At 45.8% G+C, this 18,621-nt stretch overlaps 1 protein-coding gene across 5 annotated transcripts in view; it reads left to right on the top strand.

The window, feature by feature from the left end:
• Positions 1-18,621, top strand: part of INTS10 (integrator complex subunit 10) — an 82,845-nt gene that overhangs the window by 6,355 nt on the left and 57,869 nt on the right. For all 5 annotated transcript variants that reach the window (XM_073543199.1, XM_073543202.1, XM_073543217.1 and 2 more), the window contains 3 exons: positions 7,057-7,226; positions 13,960-14,093; positions 15,421-15,574. In XM_073543199.1, coding sequence (XP_073399300.1) covers positions 7,057-7,226; positions 13,960-14,093; positions 15,421-15,574 — 458 coding nt within the window. The remainder of the gene's footprint in view (positions 1-7,056; positions 7,227-13,959; positions 14,094-15,420; positions 15,575-18,621) is intronic.

The raw sequence follows: 18,621 nt of genomic DNA, 5'->3' as shown, positions 1-18,621 counted from the left end.
AGTTAAGGATGGGCTGGAGAGCTGCGAGGGTGTTAGCAGGGAGACCACAGAAAAGGATGTTGCAGTAGTCGAGGCGGGAGATGAGGGCATGCACAAGCATTTTAGTAGACTGAGGGTTGAGGAAAGGACGGATTCTGGAAATATTTTTGAGCTGGAGGTGACAAGAGGTAGAAAGAGCTTGAATTTGCAGTTTTAAGGACAGGGCAGAGTCAAGGGTTACTCCGAGGCAGCGGACTTCTGGTACTAGGTAAAGCGTGATGTCATGAATTGTGATAGGTCAGGTAAGGAAAATCTGTAAGATGGAGGAAAGATGATGAGTTCAGATTTGTCCACATTAAGCTTGAGGAAGCGAGAGGAGAAGGAGGAGGATATGGCTGTAAGACACTCCGGGATTCTGGACAGCAGAGAGGTGACGTCTGAGCCAGAGAGGTAGATCTGAGTGTCATCAGCATAAAGGTGGTACTGGAATCCATGGGACTTTGAGTTGACCCAGGCCAAGGGTATAAATTGATGAGTAGGGGTCCTAGAACAGAGCCTTAACAGAGAGAGGGTGGGATGAGGAGGTAGTGTGGGAGTGGGAGTGCTGAATGTGCGGTTAGAAAGGTATGAGGAGATCCAGGATAGGGCAAAGTCTTTGATGCCAAAGGAGGAGAGGATCTGTAGTAGGAGGCAGTGGTCAACTGTGTTGAATGCAGAGGACAGGTCTAGAAGCAGCAGTATAGAGTATTGCCCGTTTGATTTGGCTGTAAGTAGGTCGTTAGTAATTTGGGACAGGGCTGTCTCAGTGGAGTGATGGGGGCGGAAACCAGATTGTAGATTGTCAAAGAGCAAGTTAGATGAGAAGTGGGAGGAAAGTTCAGCGTGGATGTGCTGGAGTTTGGAAGCGAATGGGAGCAGCGATATTAGGCGATAGCTGGACATAGCGGTTGGGTCGAGGGTTAGCTTTTTAAGGATAGGTATGATTGTGGCATGTTTGAAAGCAGAAGGGAAGGTACCGGACGTTAGTGATAGATTCAATTGGTGGGTTAAGGATGGGATAACTGTGGTGGTGAGGTTGGGGAGGAGGTGGGATGGGGTCAAGTGCACAGGTTATGAGGTGTGATTTGGAGAAGAGACGATTAAGCTCCCCTTCAGTGATGTTTGAGAGGTAGGTTATGGGGTTTGGGCATTGGTCTGGTATACAAAGGGGTTGTGGTGGTTGAACAATGAAGACTTGCCTTGTTTGGTCGATCTTATCTTTGAAGTGTGTGGCAAAGTCCTCAGCAGAGATGAGGGAGGTTGGAGGGGGCAGTGGTGGGCGGAGAAGGGAGTTAAAAGTTTATAATAACTGTTTTGGGTTGTAAGATAGGGAAGATACAAGGGTTGTGAAGTAGGCCTGTTTAGCAGAGGTGAGGGCAAATTTGAAAGCAAGTGTTGCCTCTTTGAATGCAGTGAAGTCGTCTTGCGAATTTGTTTTCTTCCAACGCCGCTCTGCAATCCTGGACACTTGCCGGAGCTTTTTAGTGGTGTTATTGTGCCAGGGTTGTCTGTTGGTACGTTGCATTCTGCCATGAACGAGAGGGGTGACTGTGTCAATAGCTGATGCGAGATTGGCATTGTAGAAAGCAGTGGCACTGTCTGTGTCGTGGAGTGAGGATATGGATGCCATTGGTAGAATAGAGTCAGAGCGTGTGGGTGTCTAGGTGTTCAAGGTTTCTGTGGGGGTGCGCATGTTGCTGGACATGGGTGCCAGGAGAGGAGGACAGGGATGAGAAAGTGAGTAGATAGAGGGAGATAGGAGGTGGTGACGTTAGAAAGAGAGTAGAGGCGGGTGAAGACCAGGTCCAATGTATGTCCGTCTGTGTGGGTGGCTGAGGATGACCACTGAGTGAGTCCAAAGGATGAAGTAAGGGACAGGAGTTTGGAGGCTGTTGACTGAAGGGTATCAGTGGGGATGTTAAAGTCACCCATGATGATAGTGGGAATGTCAGTTGAAAGAAAGTGAAGAAGCCAGGTAGAGAATTGGTCAATGAAGGCAGTGGTCGGGCCTGGAGGTCGCTATATGACAGCCACTTGGAGGTTAGAGGGAGAGTAGATGTGGACAGAGTGGACTTCAAAAGAGGGGGGAATTAGGGAGGGAAGAGGTGGGATTGGGTTGAAGGTGGAGTTGGAAGAGAGAAGACCCACTCCTCCACCTTGTTTGTTGCCAGGGCGAAGAGTGTGGGTGAAGTGAAGGCCGCTGTAACACAGCGCAGCAGGGGAGGCGGTGTCAGCCAGGTTTCTGTGAGGCTGAGAAAGGCAAGATTGCGAGAGAGAAAGAGGTCATGAATCACATGAAGCTTATTGCAAATGGAGCGGGCATTCAAAAGTGCTCCAGAGAGAGGGAGCAGGGGGTGGGTGTCAATGGCATGGGTTTTAAGTTGGAAAGATTGCGGTAGTTAATATTAGATAGGGAGCGGTAGGAAGGGGTAGTAATGGGGGATATGAGCTGTGGGGGTCCAGGATTGGGAGATATGTCGCCAGCAGTGAGGAGAAGCAGAGAAAGGGAGAGCAGATGGGAGGAGAGTGGGCAGCTTGTTTTATGTTTCATTAGGACAGATTTGAGGTTGAGGAGCAGGTCAGCATAGGAGGTTAGATGGGTAGGGAAGGGAAGATAATTTGATTAGAGGGTGCTGGGGTTTGGGGATAGCGAAGGAGAGTGAGGATTAATGGAGCAAACACTGTGAGGGCATATGTAAACATGGTGAAGGAGTAGGAGGGTTAATAGAAAAGCTAAATCCAAGTAATAAGAAGTGCTTACTTAGCAGACATACCCAAAAGAGACAGGTACATAGTGTGGGGTCTTGACTCCTGCTGTTGTAATAACTTCATCTTCAAGATACTTTTGCTGCAGGGAGACGCGTGCCAGACCCCGCACGCGTGCCCCCCTTAGGATGCTGCTACATATATAGGACTGAGTAGAGGATCAGGTGATATAAGATGTAAAAGGAAAAAAAAAACAACCCACCTTTTCGCTCACCTCTCCAGCTGCGTGCCATCCAGTCTTCTTCGTTCCAATATAGAGTGCGGCATTTCCCACCGGAACCTTCTGCCACATCGAGCGCTCTGAGGTCACTTTGTGTCATAAGGTTGCTGCACATGTCTTGATGTCACAACATTACAACACACAGTGACCCCCCCAAAGCCAAGACACTGCTTTAAGTCCTAGCCTACATAGTGAAGAGTGAGAAATGCAATGCGCAATGGTGGAAAGAAGAGGCTGGAGATGAGGGGCACAATGGCATAAAGAAGACCGGACAACAGAAGGTAGTAGCATGGTATCCGTTAAAGTGAGCAATGAAGGGAATATTAGTTTTAGGGGTTTTTTTACCGTTCCTGTACCTGTTCCAACGTGCATACAAACTCAAGTTATGAACAAACCTACAGAACCTATGTAGCTCTTAACCTGGAAACCTTCTGTACTCCAGTTCTATCCATATAGTGGTTGACAGAAATCGGCTACTGATAGGGTGCTATGGCCAACAGTTCTTCCATCATTCATTAGATCCTTCTGAATAGTATGCTTGTCAATATTATGCTGCTCGGTGCAATAAACTACAAATAAGCATGATAGCAATGTAAAATATGAGTGGTGCAGCCAAAGGATTTTAAAGTCTCCTAATAGGACAATAAAAAATAAAATGTAAAATTTTTTTAAAAAAATATTCACAATAAAAATGACTTTATGTAAAAAAAAAAAAAGTACAAATAATTGGAAATGATCCATAATAAGCAATTTATAAATTATATAATAAATGATGAAAGAACTTGTAGATTTTGTTAATTTCTGCACCCGAAAAAACAATTAAACCGTTGCATTTACCCCAAAATAATACAAATGAAAACAATCCCTCACAGAATTAGAAAAACATACTGGGCCCAGTTTAATCAGATGCAGGGTTTTTTGAAAGCCACTTTTTTCTTTCTTTTTATTTTATTTTTTGTCCTGTGGCATTTGTTTACAGTTTTGTGCCAAATTCTTCAAAATGGTCTACGTGGTTCACGAATTTCGCACAAAATCAAAAATGCATTTTATATTGGTCTTTTAAAATCGCAAAAAACGTTCAAGATGCATGTTGAACTAAAATGTCTTAAATATAGCTGGGAAAAAATTCAGAAGAACATAAAATCAGTGGGGAGTACTGGAAGACATTCGCACAACATTTTCTGACTTTTTAAAAGTTTGCAATTGATGAAATAGCTGGAGACCCAAAACCTTGCCCACAGTGAGGGACGTGGGAGAAAAAAACAGAACACATGTAATATAGACTTCAAAAAGGTGCAAGATAACAGAAGAATAAGGAGTAAATGGAAAACGCCAAAAACCAAACAAAAAAATAAAAGACAAATATGTAATAATTTGAATCTATGACTCCAGGACAATGGCAGCACAAAACAAATTATTTTTAGTACAACTAATAAATAAAAAAAATGGTTTCTTTGTGCAAAAGTAGCAACATAGGAAATGCTACATTAAATTAATACTACAAAAATATACCAGCAAATATTCCTCAATTAACTACCCATATCATATGGCAACTCTCATATAGCAATGCAAACAAGGAGAAACATAGAGTTTATGTAGCCAAAATTGTATCCAAAGATTGTAAAATTTATTGATTTGTCAACAAGTTATACAAAAAGTATATAAAAATACATATCATATAAGTTACATGGGTTTTATTTAAATCGTGTGACTAAATCCATAGGTCAAAAATATGACCAGAAGATACAGGACAGGATAAGATAATGACACATGCACCAAAATGACATTACTTGATACAGATCTCATTTCCTTCCAAAAATAGAAAAGTGCCAAATAGTATAGTGAAATCAAGTGAATTAACCATTTGAGTACTGTGACTACTTCATATCCATTAAACACTATACCGCTACATGTGCACAATGTAATGCAATGATAGTAAACAATTTTGTAAAGGATAATTACCCATAGGTGTTCAGAGATCCCATCTTGACCCCGGTCACATACCCCGACGCGCGTTTCGCGTACACAAGATGTCGCTTCTTCATAAATTAATATTGCTGTAATCAAGCTGACATGTAGGCTTAAGGGTGCATTCACACATACAGTTTCATGGATCTCTTTTTGCCACCGTGAAAATCATGGCTCTGAGAATGAGCTCTGTGCAACGCCAAGCATGTCTTATTCTAAACCGTTATTGAGGATTAGAATAGGACATAAACAGTGTGGTCTCTGATTTAAAAAAAAAAATTGGGCAGCACACCGATGGTCACACGGATGTGTCAGTGCACCCTGGTGGTAACATTGTCCAGCTTGATAAAAAGATTGACTACAAATAATAGCACTTATAATAATAAAAAAAAAAAAAAGCAAAAGAGTAGACACTTAAAATAAAGCCTAACTTACAAAAGCGAAATCTAAATGAAATCAATCTTTTGTCCAGTGACTTTACTAATTGATATAAATAAATGTTACACACTTCTATTTTTGAAACCGTTCTTGGGGTCCGTTAACACAGACTGGCGGCATAATACGAACCGCAGATTGGTACATGTTTACCTATCGGCGGTGATTTTAATGCCTGTATATACAGGCAGATCAAAGTAAGCGATACACACTGAGCGATTTACACTAGGTCATTCAGTGCGCATAGGTGCCACTGTTCTCAGCAGTGCGAGTCCTGTTTCTCATGCACCACCGAGAACGATTGCCAGCATAAAATAATTTACCCTATGAATGAGCTTTTTGATCGTTCATTGGTTGATCGGCAGCCTGTTTAGGCTGTGTGCCCACGTAGCGATTTTTAAGCGTTTTTGCCGCGATTTTCTGCTCGAAAACGCTGCGAAAACGTTTAAAAATCGTGTACAGAACGCCCCCCATGCATTCCTATGGCATTCCGCACATGCTGTGCTAATGCTGCGCTTTTTTCCGCGGCGGAATCGCATCGCGGAAAAAATCGCAGCATTCTCATTCTTTTGTGCGGAATCGCAAAGAATTGCCGCGATTCCGCACCCATAGGAATGCATGAGAATCGCTTACTTCCCGCATGTGGCTATGCCCACCATGCGGGAAGTTAAGCGTCTCATGTGCGGTTGGTACCCACGGTGTGGAGGAGAGGAGACTGTCCTCCAGGCCCTGGGTACCATACCCCTGTAAAAAAAAGAATAAAAAATAAAAAATCGTGGTATATTTACCTTCCGATGTCCCGCGCTGCATTCCCGGGCCTCAGCGTTCCCAGTAATGCCTTGCGGCAAGGCCCTGTAATAACGTAGTCTCGCGTGACTCTAGCGGTCTCGCGAGATCGCTATAGCAACGCGAGACTACGTCATCACAGGTCTCGCAAGGCATTACTGGGAACGCTGAGGCCCGGGAATGCAGCGCGGGACATCGGAAGGTAAATATACCACGATTTTTTTTTATTTTTTTTAGCATTTTAACATTCTATCTTTTACTACTGATGCTGCATAGGCGGCCTCAATAGTAAAAACCTGGTCACACTTGTCAAACACTATGTTTGACGAGTGTGACCAACCTGTCAATCACTTTCCAAGCGATGCTTCAAATCGCTTGGAAAGTGCTTGAATATTGCACGCGAAAATCGCGGTGAAATCGCGTGGAAAAAACCGCGCGATTTCTGGGAAGGAGTCCGGTTTTTAGTGAGCGTTTTAAAACGCTACGTGGGCACATAGCCTTACACCACAAGAAACTTGTGAAACAAGCATTTTTAACAACGCTCAGTCACAGTTATCTTGAAGTGTAAATGCCCCTTTACATTGCTTCATTTTTTCCACACCTGTGTAAAACTATAGCACAATACTGTACAATAAATATATATTACCAGTACAGACATACAATAAATATATATTACCAATACAGACACAAGATAAAAATGTCAGCACATTAGAACTATAGTGGGGGTGCAAGAAGCGACCAGCAACCACAGAGAATATACGCTTGCTTATTCTTTCTCATTTTCTCTTGTGTCTCTGTCTTATAACCCAAAGCTGAGTTGCTCTCCGTTTTGTTGATGATTTGTTTATTGTTGTTCTGTATAGGAATTTTAATGACCTTTTTCATCGCATCAAAGAACTTTGTCGTTACATCAGCAACTTTGATAATGAAGCTCACACAAAATACAAGAATCAGGTTGTCTATTCCACCATGGTCATATTTTTCAAAAGTGTCTTCCAGTACATCAGTGCTATTCAGCCTTCCCTCTTCCAAGGTGCGTGCCTTATGGCTGTTTATGTTGCTTGTTTACATGCTAACTATACCAATTTTATAACACGAGCCTACTCCTTTAAATAGTGTATTCCCCATTGTAAAATAAAAGTGCTGGTGCTGTTCCAGCAGTGTCGGGTTTCCTAGGGAATCGGGTGATATTGGATACAGTGCTCACCTGGCATAACAATGCCACTCATGCCCATGGAAACGTGCTGAGATCGCTAGAACGGTTCCGAGAGGCAAGCATCTGCTATTTTTATTTTCACACTGGTGGAATATACAGTACTGTTTAAGGAGGTAGTTGTAGACAACCACTTTGAAGGGATTCTGTCATGTGAAAAAAAAAAATACTATTAACCAGCAGATATGGTGATAAATCTGCATATTAATAGGGTTCTGAACCTGCCTGATGCCCGTACTTTGAGATCCGCTGCCGGAAGGACGTGAACTTTATTCCTCCCGCCAGTGTTCAGTCAGGGGCGTGGCACTGGCAGGATATCAGTCACTGCTCTGTGTATAGAGAACAGTGGCTATAACCACATCCCCAGCATTGACTGACTGCAGGCCCTAATGATGAGCTGCTGTCAGTCAATACCAGGGGTGTGGTTACAGCCACTGCTCTCTACACATAGAGTGGTGACTGAATACGTGCCGAAGCCACCCCTGTGACTGGAAGCCAAATGCTGCTGGGGGAAATAAAGGTAATTTCTCGGTCGCCTTATTGGGGGACACAGAGACCATGGGTGTATGCTGCTGCCACTAGGAGGCTGACACTATGCACAAAAAAAGTTAGCTCCTCCTCCGCAGTGTACACCCCACCGACCGGCAGGGAATTCCTCAGTTTAGCTTAGTGTCAGTAGGAGGTGGACACGGGTCTTTTATTAGACCCATATCTACCTCAGTGTGCGTCGTTCCTTTTCAGGTTTCCGGAGGGATACAGTGTGAAGAGTCACAACTGTACTCCCACAAAGAGACTATGAGTACGGCGTGTACTGCCACCCCGTATCCTCATAGCTCTCCGTGCGGACCAGAAGCTCGGCGCAGATGCGGGCCAGCGACGGATGGTCCTTGCCAAACGCCTCCCACCCACTCGCCCACCAGAGCCTGTCGGTCGGAAGAGGCGCAGACACGGGAAAGATTAACAGACAGCGTTGGATAAAGAAGGTACCTTTATTGGAGCAGAGGCGCGGCGCACGGAGCAAACCACCGCAAGGATACATTGGAGCGGCACCAAGGCAGCGCTGCAGGATGCGGCCCGCGCCTTCGACGGTCGCCGCATTTCACCTAGGCCCCGACTGCGGTGCGGGCCTTTTCTCCCCCCCGCCTGTATTCATCGGGGGATTCATCTTCCGGCGCGGTTCTGGCGGCATCTTCGTTGTGTGTGGCCGCTGCAGCGTTGCGGCACTTCCGCGCCGCCCATTGCTTACAGGCGGCCACCGTCTCTAATTTAGTCCCCGGCTTCATTTTAGGCCTTCGCGGCCACGCCCCCCGCCCACTCATAGGCCGGCTGCGCTCCCGCCCGTTCCTAGGCCCTCCCACCGCCTCTCTTGGCCTGTGGCTGGGTAAGGGGGGCGGTTTCCTTTAGTTCAGTTGGCTAACTCCGCCCTTCTTCTTGGCCCTCCTGAACCGCGTTTTTTTCATCCACCTCAGGCTGCCGCCATCTTTGCAGCCTGTCAGCCAGAGACGATAGACAGATGTCAGCTATCCCCTGCTGGGGTCCTGCAATTCTCACAAGCCTGGTACAGCGCTTTGGGGGACACCGGACCGTGAGTAGTTCTGCAACTGCAGACTGACACCCTCCTCTGCCTTTCTGTTCCCCAACCTTCCGGCTTTTCTTCAGGGTCCTTCTGTTCCATCTTTATGTCTAACTCTAAGTCTGAGCGTAGCCGGCCGCCGGCCCCCACGGGCACTCTAGTCCAGTTCGTCGCATGCCCCTCTTGCAATCGCAGACTTCCCTGACCCCGTTCAGGAGCCATCTATTTTGCCACGTGAAAGCGAATTCCCCATCCCTGGCTGGGCCTCGTCTTTCACAATCTGTGGCAGACCTCCCCAGAGTGTCTCAGTCCCTAGTGGCCGTTCTTGATAGGTTGCCCCTGGACACTTCTGCAGGGTCCAGCAGGTCGCAAGACATTCCATCTGAGCCAGCCAGCAGAAGCCGCAAAAGACCCAGGCAGGATCTCCGGCCGGAATCCTCTCCTGGCCTCACATCCCCACATAGTCCTTCCCAGCAGTCGCCCTCCCGTGCCTCCTCACCCGAGTCAGGTGAAGCGTTTTTAGAGCTGGATTCGGACCAGGACGCGGACATGAAGGTTACAGTACAGAACCTCATTGCTGCGAATCACCACACCTTCGAAATCTCAGACTCCCCTGCGAAATCCTCAGATCAGGAGGTTTCGTTCAGACGGGCAGAAACACCTTCCAGGGTCTTCGCCTCCCACTCTTGAGTTTGGCAAGACTCTTAGCAGGGAAAGAGAAAATCCGACCAGGCGCTTTCAAAGAGGGAAGCGCCTCGGCGTGCTGTATCCGTTTGCCAAAGAGCTCACTGATAACTGGTCTGCTTCCCCCTCGGTAGACGCACCCGTGTCCAGACTTTCTAACAACACGGTCCTCCCGATTTCAGGTGTGACGTCGTTACAAGATTCTAATGATAGAATTATAGAATCTTTAGCAAAGTCAGCATTTGAAGTGGCTGCAGCGGTGCTAAGCCCAGCCTTCACTTTACTTGGGTAGCGAAGGCCATAGCCACTTGGGCAGAGGATCTCCGCAAGGGCATCCTAGATAAGGCCATTTGGCTGATCAGGCCAACCAGATCTCCCTTGCAGGGGATTATCTACTCTCTGCCTCCTTGGATGCCGCGTCCTGCAAGCAACATGGTGGCAGTCCGACGTACAATTTGGCTCAAAGCTTGGCAGGCGGATTTCTCTTCAAGAAAGTCCCTTTCCAATCTGCCTTTTCAGGGAGCGCGGCTCTTCGGATCCCAGCTGGACCAGATTATTAAGGACGCCACTGGGGGCACGAGTTCCCTCCTCCCTCAGTCCAAGCCTCGCAGACCTCCGCTAAGACGTCAGTCTCGGCCCTTTCGGTCTTTCCGCCGCTTCAATACGGCAGAGAACTTCTCTAACCAACAGAGACCGCAGGCATGCCAGGATAGGAAGAAGGTGCCTTTCAGACCCACTCCTTCCTGTCGATCTCACTCCTCCCAGGTCAGATCCTCCAGGTCCAGATCTGGTCGGTCCACATCAGCATGTCTATCAACGGACCCCCGGGGGTCCTTCCCAATTAGGAGGTCGACTCCTTTTCTTCAGAGACGTCTGGCTTGCCTCAGTAGAGGACACTTGGGTCAGGGAAGTTGTATCATCAGGATACAAGATAAACTTAGTTTCTTGTCCCCGGGATCGTTTTTTCGAGTCCCGACCTCCAAAGGATCCTGCCTTAGTTCTGGGGTTCTTTGCGTCCATCGCTTTTCTCCTCAATTCCGGAGTGATTGTGCCCGTTCCCGAATCAGAACGTTTCACAGGATTTTATTCAAACCTGTTTGTGGTACCGAAAGAAGGCGGGACAGTTCGCCCATCTTGGGCCTCAAGTTACTCAACTAGAGAGTCCGACTGCGTCACTTCCGAATGGAGTCTCTTCGGTCGGTAATCGCTTCCATGGAGATGCAGGAGTTCATGTGTTCAATAGACATTCAAGATGCCTATCTACATCTTCCCATATTCTCCGGGCATCAGAAGTTCCTGCGTTGTGCGATTTGCCAGGAACATTACCAGTTCGTTGCACTGCCGTTCGGTCTCGCCACCGCACCCAGAGTATTTACAAAGATCATGGCGGCGTTGATGGCCTTGTTGAGAATCAGAGGTCTCCTTCTCTTTCCGTACCTCGACGACATTCTGATCAAAGCTCCATCCTTTCATCAAGCTCGCCAAAGTCTTACCATCGTCCTCGACACCCTGTCCAATTTCGGGTGGCTCGTCTACAGGAAGAAGCCCCGACACAACGTCTTGTGTTTCTGGGTCTATTGTTCGACACTCGGCGATCGAGGGTTTTTCTCCCACAAGAAAAAATTGGCTCTCTGCAGCGGGATGTACGATTGTTGCAGATCATACGACTTCCATCTCTCCGAACAACCATGAAAGTCCTGGGAAAGATGGTGGCGGCAATAAAGGCGGTTCCCTTTGCCCAATTTCACTCCAGACCTCTCCAACACGCCATCCTGTCTCGGGGGAACAGGTCTGTCCTTTCCCTGGATCACCCATTTCGACTTTCATACAAGGTCAAGCGGTCACTCAACTGGTGGTTGACGTCACCTCTCATCCTCTTGGGTCGGTCTTTTCTTCCCATTCACTGGCAGATTGTAACAACGGATGCCAGCCTCCTCGGCTGGGGTGCAGTGTTCCGCAATCATACTGTTCAGGGTCGATGGTCGACTCAGGAATCAGCTTTGTCGATCAACGTCCTAGAGATACGAGCGATCCATCTGGCTCCCGTCCACTGGGAGAGGCTCCTCAGGGGCCTGCCTGTCCGGATTCAGACAGACAATGCCACAGCGGTGGCATATGTCAACCGCCAAGGAGGGACACGAAGTGTCTCAGCCCTGGCAAAAGTGTCCAAGATTATTCATTGGGCAGAGATTTCCGTTCCGACAATTTCCGCGGTACACATTCCCGGTGTAGACAACTGGGCCGCCGATTTTCTCAGCCGCGAGGGTCTCACGGCGGGAGATTGGTCCCTACATCCGGAGGTGTTTCATCTGCTTTGCCGTCGATGGGGAACCCCGGATGTAGACCTGCTGGCGTCTCGCCTCAACAGGAAAGTCCCACAGTTTGGTTCCAGGTCTCGAGACCCTCTGGCAGTGGGCGCCGACGCTCTGGCCGTTCCTTGGTTACAGTTTGAACTCCCTATCTGTTCCCTCCCCTGCCTCTTCTTCCCAAGCTGTTGAAGATCAAAGCAGAAGGAATTCCAGTCATTTTCATCGCAGAATTGGCCCAGAAGGTCTTGGTTCGCGGACATTGTCAACCTTCTCGCGGATGCCCCCTGGAAGCTTCCAGACAGGGCAGATCTGCTGTCTCAAGGCACGATTTGCCACCCCAATCCTCGGCCGCTCACTTTAATGGCGTGGCTGTTGAGACCAAGGTTTTGAAACGGGCAGGATTCTCTGATCAAGTAATTCATACCATGCTCCGAGCCAGAAAGCCATCATCTTCCAAATTTTATTACTATACTTGGAAGACCTATTTCACTTGGTGTAAGGCCAATGTCATCGCGCCCATGTGTTTTTCGCTCCCTTCTGTTCTGGCGTTTCTTCAGGCAGGGCTGGATGCTGGGCTTGCCCTCAGTTCTTTGAAGGGTCAAGTTTCGGCGCTGTTCATTTTATTTCAGAAGACGGCCTCCCGCCCTCAGGTCAAAATCTTTCTTCAGAGCATGGCTCACACGGCTCCTCCGTACCGAGCGCCCGTGGATCCATGGGATCTTAATCTGGTTCTTGAGGTTCTGCAAGGTCCTCCTTTTGAACCTCTCAGGGATGTTTCCCTTTCTCTCCTTTCTTGGAAGGTAGCTTTTCTGGTGGCCATCACTTCCATCCGGCGCCTGTCGGAATTGGCGGCTTTCTTGCCGCTCTCCTTATTTGGCACTTCACCAGGATGAGGTACTTCTGCGGCTTCCGCCCTCTTTCCTTCCGAAGGTGGTGTCCTCTTTTCACCTCAATGAGGATATTGTTCTGCCGTCCTTCTGTCCGAGTCCAACTCATCCTCGGGAGCGGTCCTTGAACAAGCTGGATCTGGTCAGGGCGATGAGAGTCTATCTGGCTAGGATGACTTCCTTGCGAAAGACAGTCTTTTCATCATTCCAGATAGGTCGCGGAAAGGTCACCCAGCTTCAAAGGCCACTATTGCTTGCTGGATCAGATCGGCAATTTTGGAGGCCTACCGGATTAAGCATTGAGTGGCTCCTCCAGGGATCACAGCGCACTCTACCCAGGCAGTGGGTGCCTCCTAGGCGGTACGCCACAGAGCTTCCGCGCTGCAGCTTTGCAAAGCTGCAACCTTGTCTTCGGTTCACATGTTTGTGAAATTCTACTAAGTCCACACCTACGCTTCGGCGGATGCCAGCCTAGGTAGAAGGATTCTGCAGGCTGCGGTGGTGAGTCCGCTGGCCTGATGGAAGTTTGTTTTCCCACCCCAGGGACTGCTTTGGGACGTCCCATGGTCTCTGTGTCCCCCAATAAGGCGACCGAGAAAACAGGATTTTTGGGTTGCTTACCGTAAAATCTGTTTCTCGTAGCCTTCATTGGGGGACACAGCACCCTCCCATGTTCTACAACTCCTGTTCTTGCTTTGGTTGATTGGTTACAGTTGAGTTTTGTTCTGTTTTCAATCTATTCTGTTACTTCTCCTACTGCTTTCTCACTAACTGAGGAATTCCCTGCCGGTCGGTGGGGTGTACACTGCGGAGGAGGAGCTAACTTTTTTTGTGCATAGTGTCAGCCTCCTAGTGGCAGCAGCATACACCCATGGTCTCTGTGTCCCCCAATGAAGGCTACAAGAAACAGATTTTAAGGTAAGCAACCCAAAAATCCTGTTTTCCTCCCGGCAGCCGGGGCTCAAATGCGGGCAATCGGGCAGGTTGAGAACCCTATTAATATGCAGATTAACCCCATATCTGCAGGTTGAGTTTTTTCACATGACAGGTTCTCTTTAACATGTATATAGCTATTTAAGGTAACATGTTTTGTTTTAAAGGACCCAACTCTCCAAACCAAATCCCTATTGTGCTTCTGGAAGACACATCAACTGTTTTCAGTGAAGTTGAAACAAATTCCGGCAAGCATATTCACAAACGGAGGAAACTTGCAGACAGTAGGGAGAAAACAATGGTAACTTTGGATTCCTTTCTTTGTCATTTCCTTTTGAACTAAACATGCAGAAAATCTTGTCTGAGTAATTATTACACGAGCAGCATTGTTTCCTGTAGTGACAACAAATTACATCTACTAAATGAAAAATGAGTGCTATGTTTTTGTTTAACTGTTACTGGAATGTTGTGGCCTCATTTAAGGATATCAAAGGGATTATCATACAAAGGCTATTTATTATTCTTACAATCAGTAAGTAATGTCAAACCATGTCTAAGAGGTCCCGAGTTTAAAGCGAACCTATCATCCGTATATCACAGGCATTGTTCTGGTTGACGCCATTAAACTGATTAAAGTGATACCTTGGTTGATGAAATCCGTCTTGTGCTTGATGTTTAATCATTATTTTCAGCTTTAAGATAATGATATGCTTGTGCTCCGGGGGCGGCCTGTGGGGGGTCTCCATGTGGTTCTCTGCTTAGGTATTCACCAGTATGGCTTCTGACAGGTCACTGATCCACATGCAGAGTAGCATCTTTCAGTAAGCGATAGATGCTACTGTGCAGGCGCGGGCAGCATTTTGCTGTAGTTAAATTTTTTGTAAAGACTACAATATTAACTGCGCAAGCACAGAATTTAAAATAGGAGGCAGGCCCCTGAAGGTTCATTGACCTGTCATTTAAGTCCGCAAGGATGACAATGAGCCAAAGCACCAAATAAAGCCTCCCCCACGTGCCGCTGCAAAGCACGAGAATCTCATTAACTGAAAACTGCAAACAAAGATTAAATGACAACCACAAGACAAATTTCATCAACCAAGATATCATTTTACTTAGCAAAATGTTGAGGGCAGGTTCGCTTTAAATGGAGCTGTGGTCACCCTGATGCTCTATACAATACATACATGTTTGGTGTCTTCATTGTTGTACTGACCTGGAAAATCATATTGCCTGGTCAGGTTTACTGTAAAGTGAACATGGTAAATAAAGAACTCAAAAAAACAATTCTAGAATTGCACCTTTTTTTTTTTCTTTTTCAATTTCAACACACTGGGAATTTTTTCCCCATTTTCCAATGTATCCCATGATGAACTGAATGGAGTTATTCAAACGTACAATTCATGCTGCAAAAGATGAGCCCTCAGACAGCTATGTGGATGGAAAAGTAAAAAAGTTATGGTTCTTAGAAGAAGGGGAGGAAAAAATGGAAATTGACTGCAACATGAAGGGTTAATAACAGCAAAAATGTTTCATGTTTGACCTGGTGACGGGTCCTCTCTAAGCTGCATTACAGAATATGTGGAGTATTTATGGGACTATGTTGATTAATATATTGCTATGTTCTTTAGAGCTCAGATGATGAAGATCTCTCCGGAAAAGGTCGAAGTCGTCATGTGATTGTTAATAAAAATGACCTTGCTAGCCCTAATGAAGTCCTAGAAAGCTTTAAAATGGCAAGAGAGTGCTGGGATCTTTTGCATTCCTCAGAAGCCCTCGATAAAGGTACAAGTCAAATACTGACCGTTTGAGTGTTTGGGCTCGCTCCCACTTGCAATGAAATCGGATGAATGCAATCCGATTAAAAATTGGATTGCATTAGGACCAATGTTATTCAGTGCATCAATGCTCATCTGCAATTTTTTTTTTTTTTTATCAGCTCGGATTGCAATCGGACTGATTAAAAAAAAATCTCAGCATGCTGCACGTGAATGCGAATTTCGAATCACAATCGCCAATAGAAGTCAATGGGTGTGATAAAAATGTTTACACATCGGTGTCCTTTGAAAAGCCGTCAATTCATCTGCTGCGTACAATAAAATCACAGTGTCACCTGACAGAATAGAATAGCTAGAATAGATATATACAGACAGAATAGGTAGATATACAGATGTCAGCCACATATATAATTAGTACAGTGCCTGTAGCTTACTGTACATGTATTTTATTACTTGCTAAATTATTTTCTGAAAAAAATGTCATGAGCTCCCCCGATAATCACAACTGTATACTTAGCCTTTACTGGTCATTATATATCTCATTTGCATATTTATATCTATCTTTCTGTATCTATGTAATCTCTTGCGCTCTCTCTCTCACACTTGTCTGACTTTTCTGGATCAAAATTGGACCGAATTGTTAAACGTTAGTGTGACGGAGTCCTTACTACAGTTGTGGCCAAAAGTATTGACACTCCTGCAATTTTGTCATATAATACTCAGTTTCTTCCTGAAAATGATTGCAAACACAAATTCTTTGGTATTATTATCTTCATTTAATTTGTCTTAAATGAAAAAACACAAAAAGAATTGTCCTAAAGCCAAATTGGATATAATTCCACACCAAACATAAAAAAGAGGGTGGACAAAAGTATTGGCACTGTTCGAAAAATCATGTGATGCTTCTCTAATTTGTGTAATTAACAGCACCTGTAACTTACCTGTGGCACCTAACAGGTGTTGGCAATAACTAAATCACACTTGCAGCCAGTTGACATGGATTAAAGTTGACTCAACCTCTGTCCTGTGTCCTTGTGTGTACCACATTGAGCATGGAGAAAAGAAGGAAGACCAAAGAACTGTCTGAGGACTTGAGAAACCAAATTGTGAGGAAGCATGAGCAATCTCAAGGCTACAAGTCCATCTCCAAAGACCTGAATGTTCCTGTGTCTACCGTGCGCAGTGTCATCAAGAAGTTTAAAGCCCATGGCACTGTGGCTAACCTCCCTAGATGTGGACGGAAAAGAAAAATTGACAAGAGATTTCAACGCAAGATTGTGCGGATGTTGGATAAAGAACCTCGAGTAACATCCAAACAAGTTCAAGCTACCCTGCAGTCCGAGGGTACAACAGTGTCAACCCGTACTATCCGTCAGCGTCTGAATGAAAAGGGACTGTATGGTAGGAGACCCAGGAAGACCCCACTTCTTACCCCGAGACATAAAAAGCCAGGCTGGAGTTTGCCAAAACTTACCTGAAAAAGCCTAAAACGTTTTGGAAGAATGTTCTCTGGTCAGATGAGACAAAAGTAGAGCTTTTTGGGCAAAGGCATCAACATAGAGTTTACAGGAGAAAAAAAGAGGCATTCAAAGAAAAAAACACGGTCCCAACAGTCAAACATGGCGGAGGTTCCCTGATGTTTTGGGGTTGCTTTGCTGCCTCTGGCACTAGACTGCTTGACCGTGTGCATGGCATTATGAAGTCTGAAGACTACCAACAAATTTTGCAACATAATGTAGGGCCCAGTGTGAGAAAGCTGGGTCTCCCTCAGAGGTCATGGGTCTTCCAGCAAGGACAATGACCCAAAACACACTTCAAAAAGCACTAGAAAATGGTTTGAGAGAAAGCACTGGAGACTTCTAAGGTGGCCAGCTATGAGTCCAGACCTGAATCCCATAGAACACCTGTGGAGAGATCTAAAAATGGCAGTTTGGAGAAGACACCCTTCTAATATCAGGGACCTGGAGCAGTTTGCCCAAGAAGAATGGTCTAAAATTCCAGCAGAGCATTGTAAGAAACTCATTGATGGTTACCGGAAGCGGTTGGTCGCAGTTATTTTGGCTAAAGGTTGTGCAACTAAGTATTAGGCTGAGGGTGCCAATACTTTTGTCTGGCCCATTTTTGGAGTTTTGTGTGAAATGATCAATGTTTTTGCTTCATTCTCTTTTGTGTTTTTTCATTTAAGACAAATTAAATGATGATGATAATAATACCAAAGAATTTGTGTTTGCTATCATTTTCAGGAAGAAACTGAGTATTATCTGACAAAATTGCAGGGGTGTCAATACTTTTCGCCACAACTGTATGTATATTAAGGACACGTCTCCACTTCTGTATTTATCACCCACTCCTGGATTTGGCTTACAAATACTGAGGTAAAATACTGACCAAATACTGAGGTCAAATACTGACCAAATACTGAACGTGTGAATGTGGCATAGGGCATAGTTTCACTCTCCTTACTAGTGCTGTATTTATCAGTCATGGTGGTCCTCAGTTGGTATGGCGGAGCAGTTCAATGCACCCTCCCACCTACTTTTTTCCCATTCATCTCTATTCTTCTCTGATTCCTGTAAAGTTGTCAGTCAGGGAAGAGTGGACAGAGGTAGGTGGAATGCCAAGTAGTTGGGAAGGCCCACTGAACTGTTTGGCCACACCAAGGGTGCATCAAACTCCTGTGCTTCATTTGAACAGTCATTTTGGTCTGATAGACTCCATTCAACAATCAAGACAGTGTCTCTTGCAAGTTACTTCACATCTGTTCCCCTGCGTGGTTAGAATTATTGCAATGACGACCCTGGTCCCACCAGTGCACAGAAGTCTCTACGGCTGCCAAGAGATAGGGAGGCACGTGTGGCTTCTGAACCACTGGTTGAAGAACGCTGCATTAATAAATTATTAAAACAGGACCAACAACAACCTAATTACAATTGTAATGCACATTTCCAAACTAATGTTCATGATCAGTATATGTACATGATATGTAGACCAGCAGCACAAGACTAGGTGGACATAGCTTGGGAGGAAATGCATCACATTTTAAAACTTCCAGAA

This window comes from Dendrobates tinctorius, unplaced genomic scaffold (genome assembly GCF_039654945.1).
Source record: "Dendrobates tinctorius isolate UK_male_01 unplaced genomic scaffold, ASM3965494v1 ptg000011l, whole genome shotgun sequence".
NCBI lineage: Eukaryota > Metazoa > Chordata > Amphibia > Anura > Dendrobatidae > Dendrobates > Dendrobates tinctorius.
This window is presented reverse-complemented; position numbering and strand designations above follow the sequence as displayed.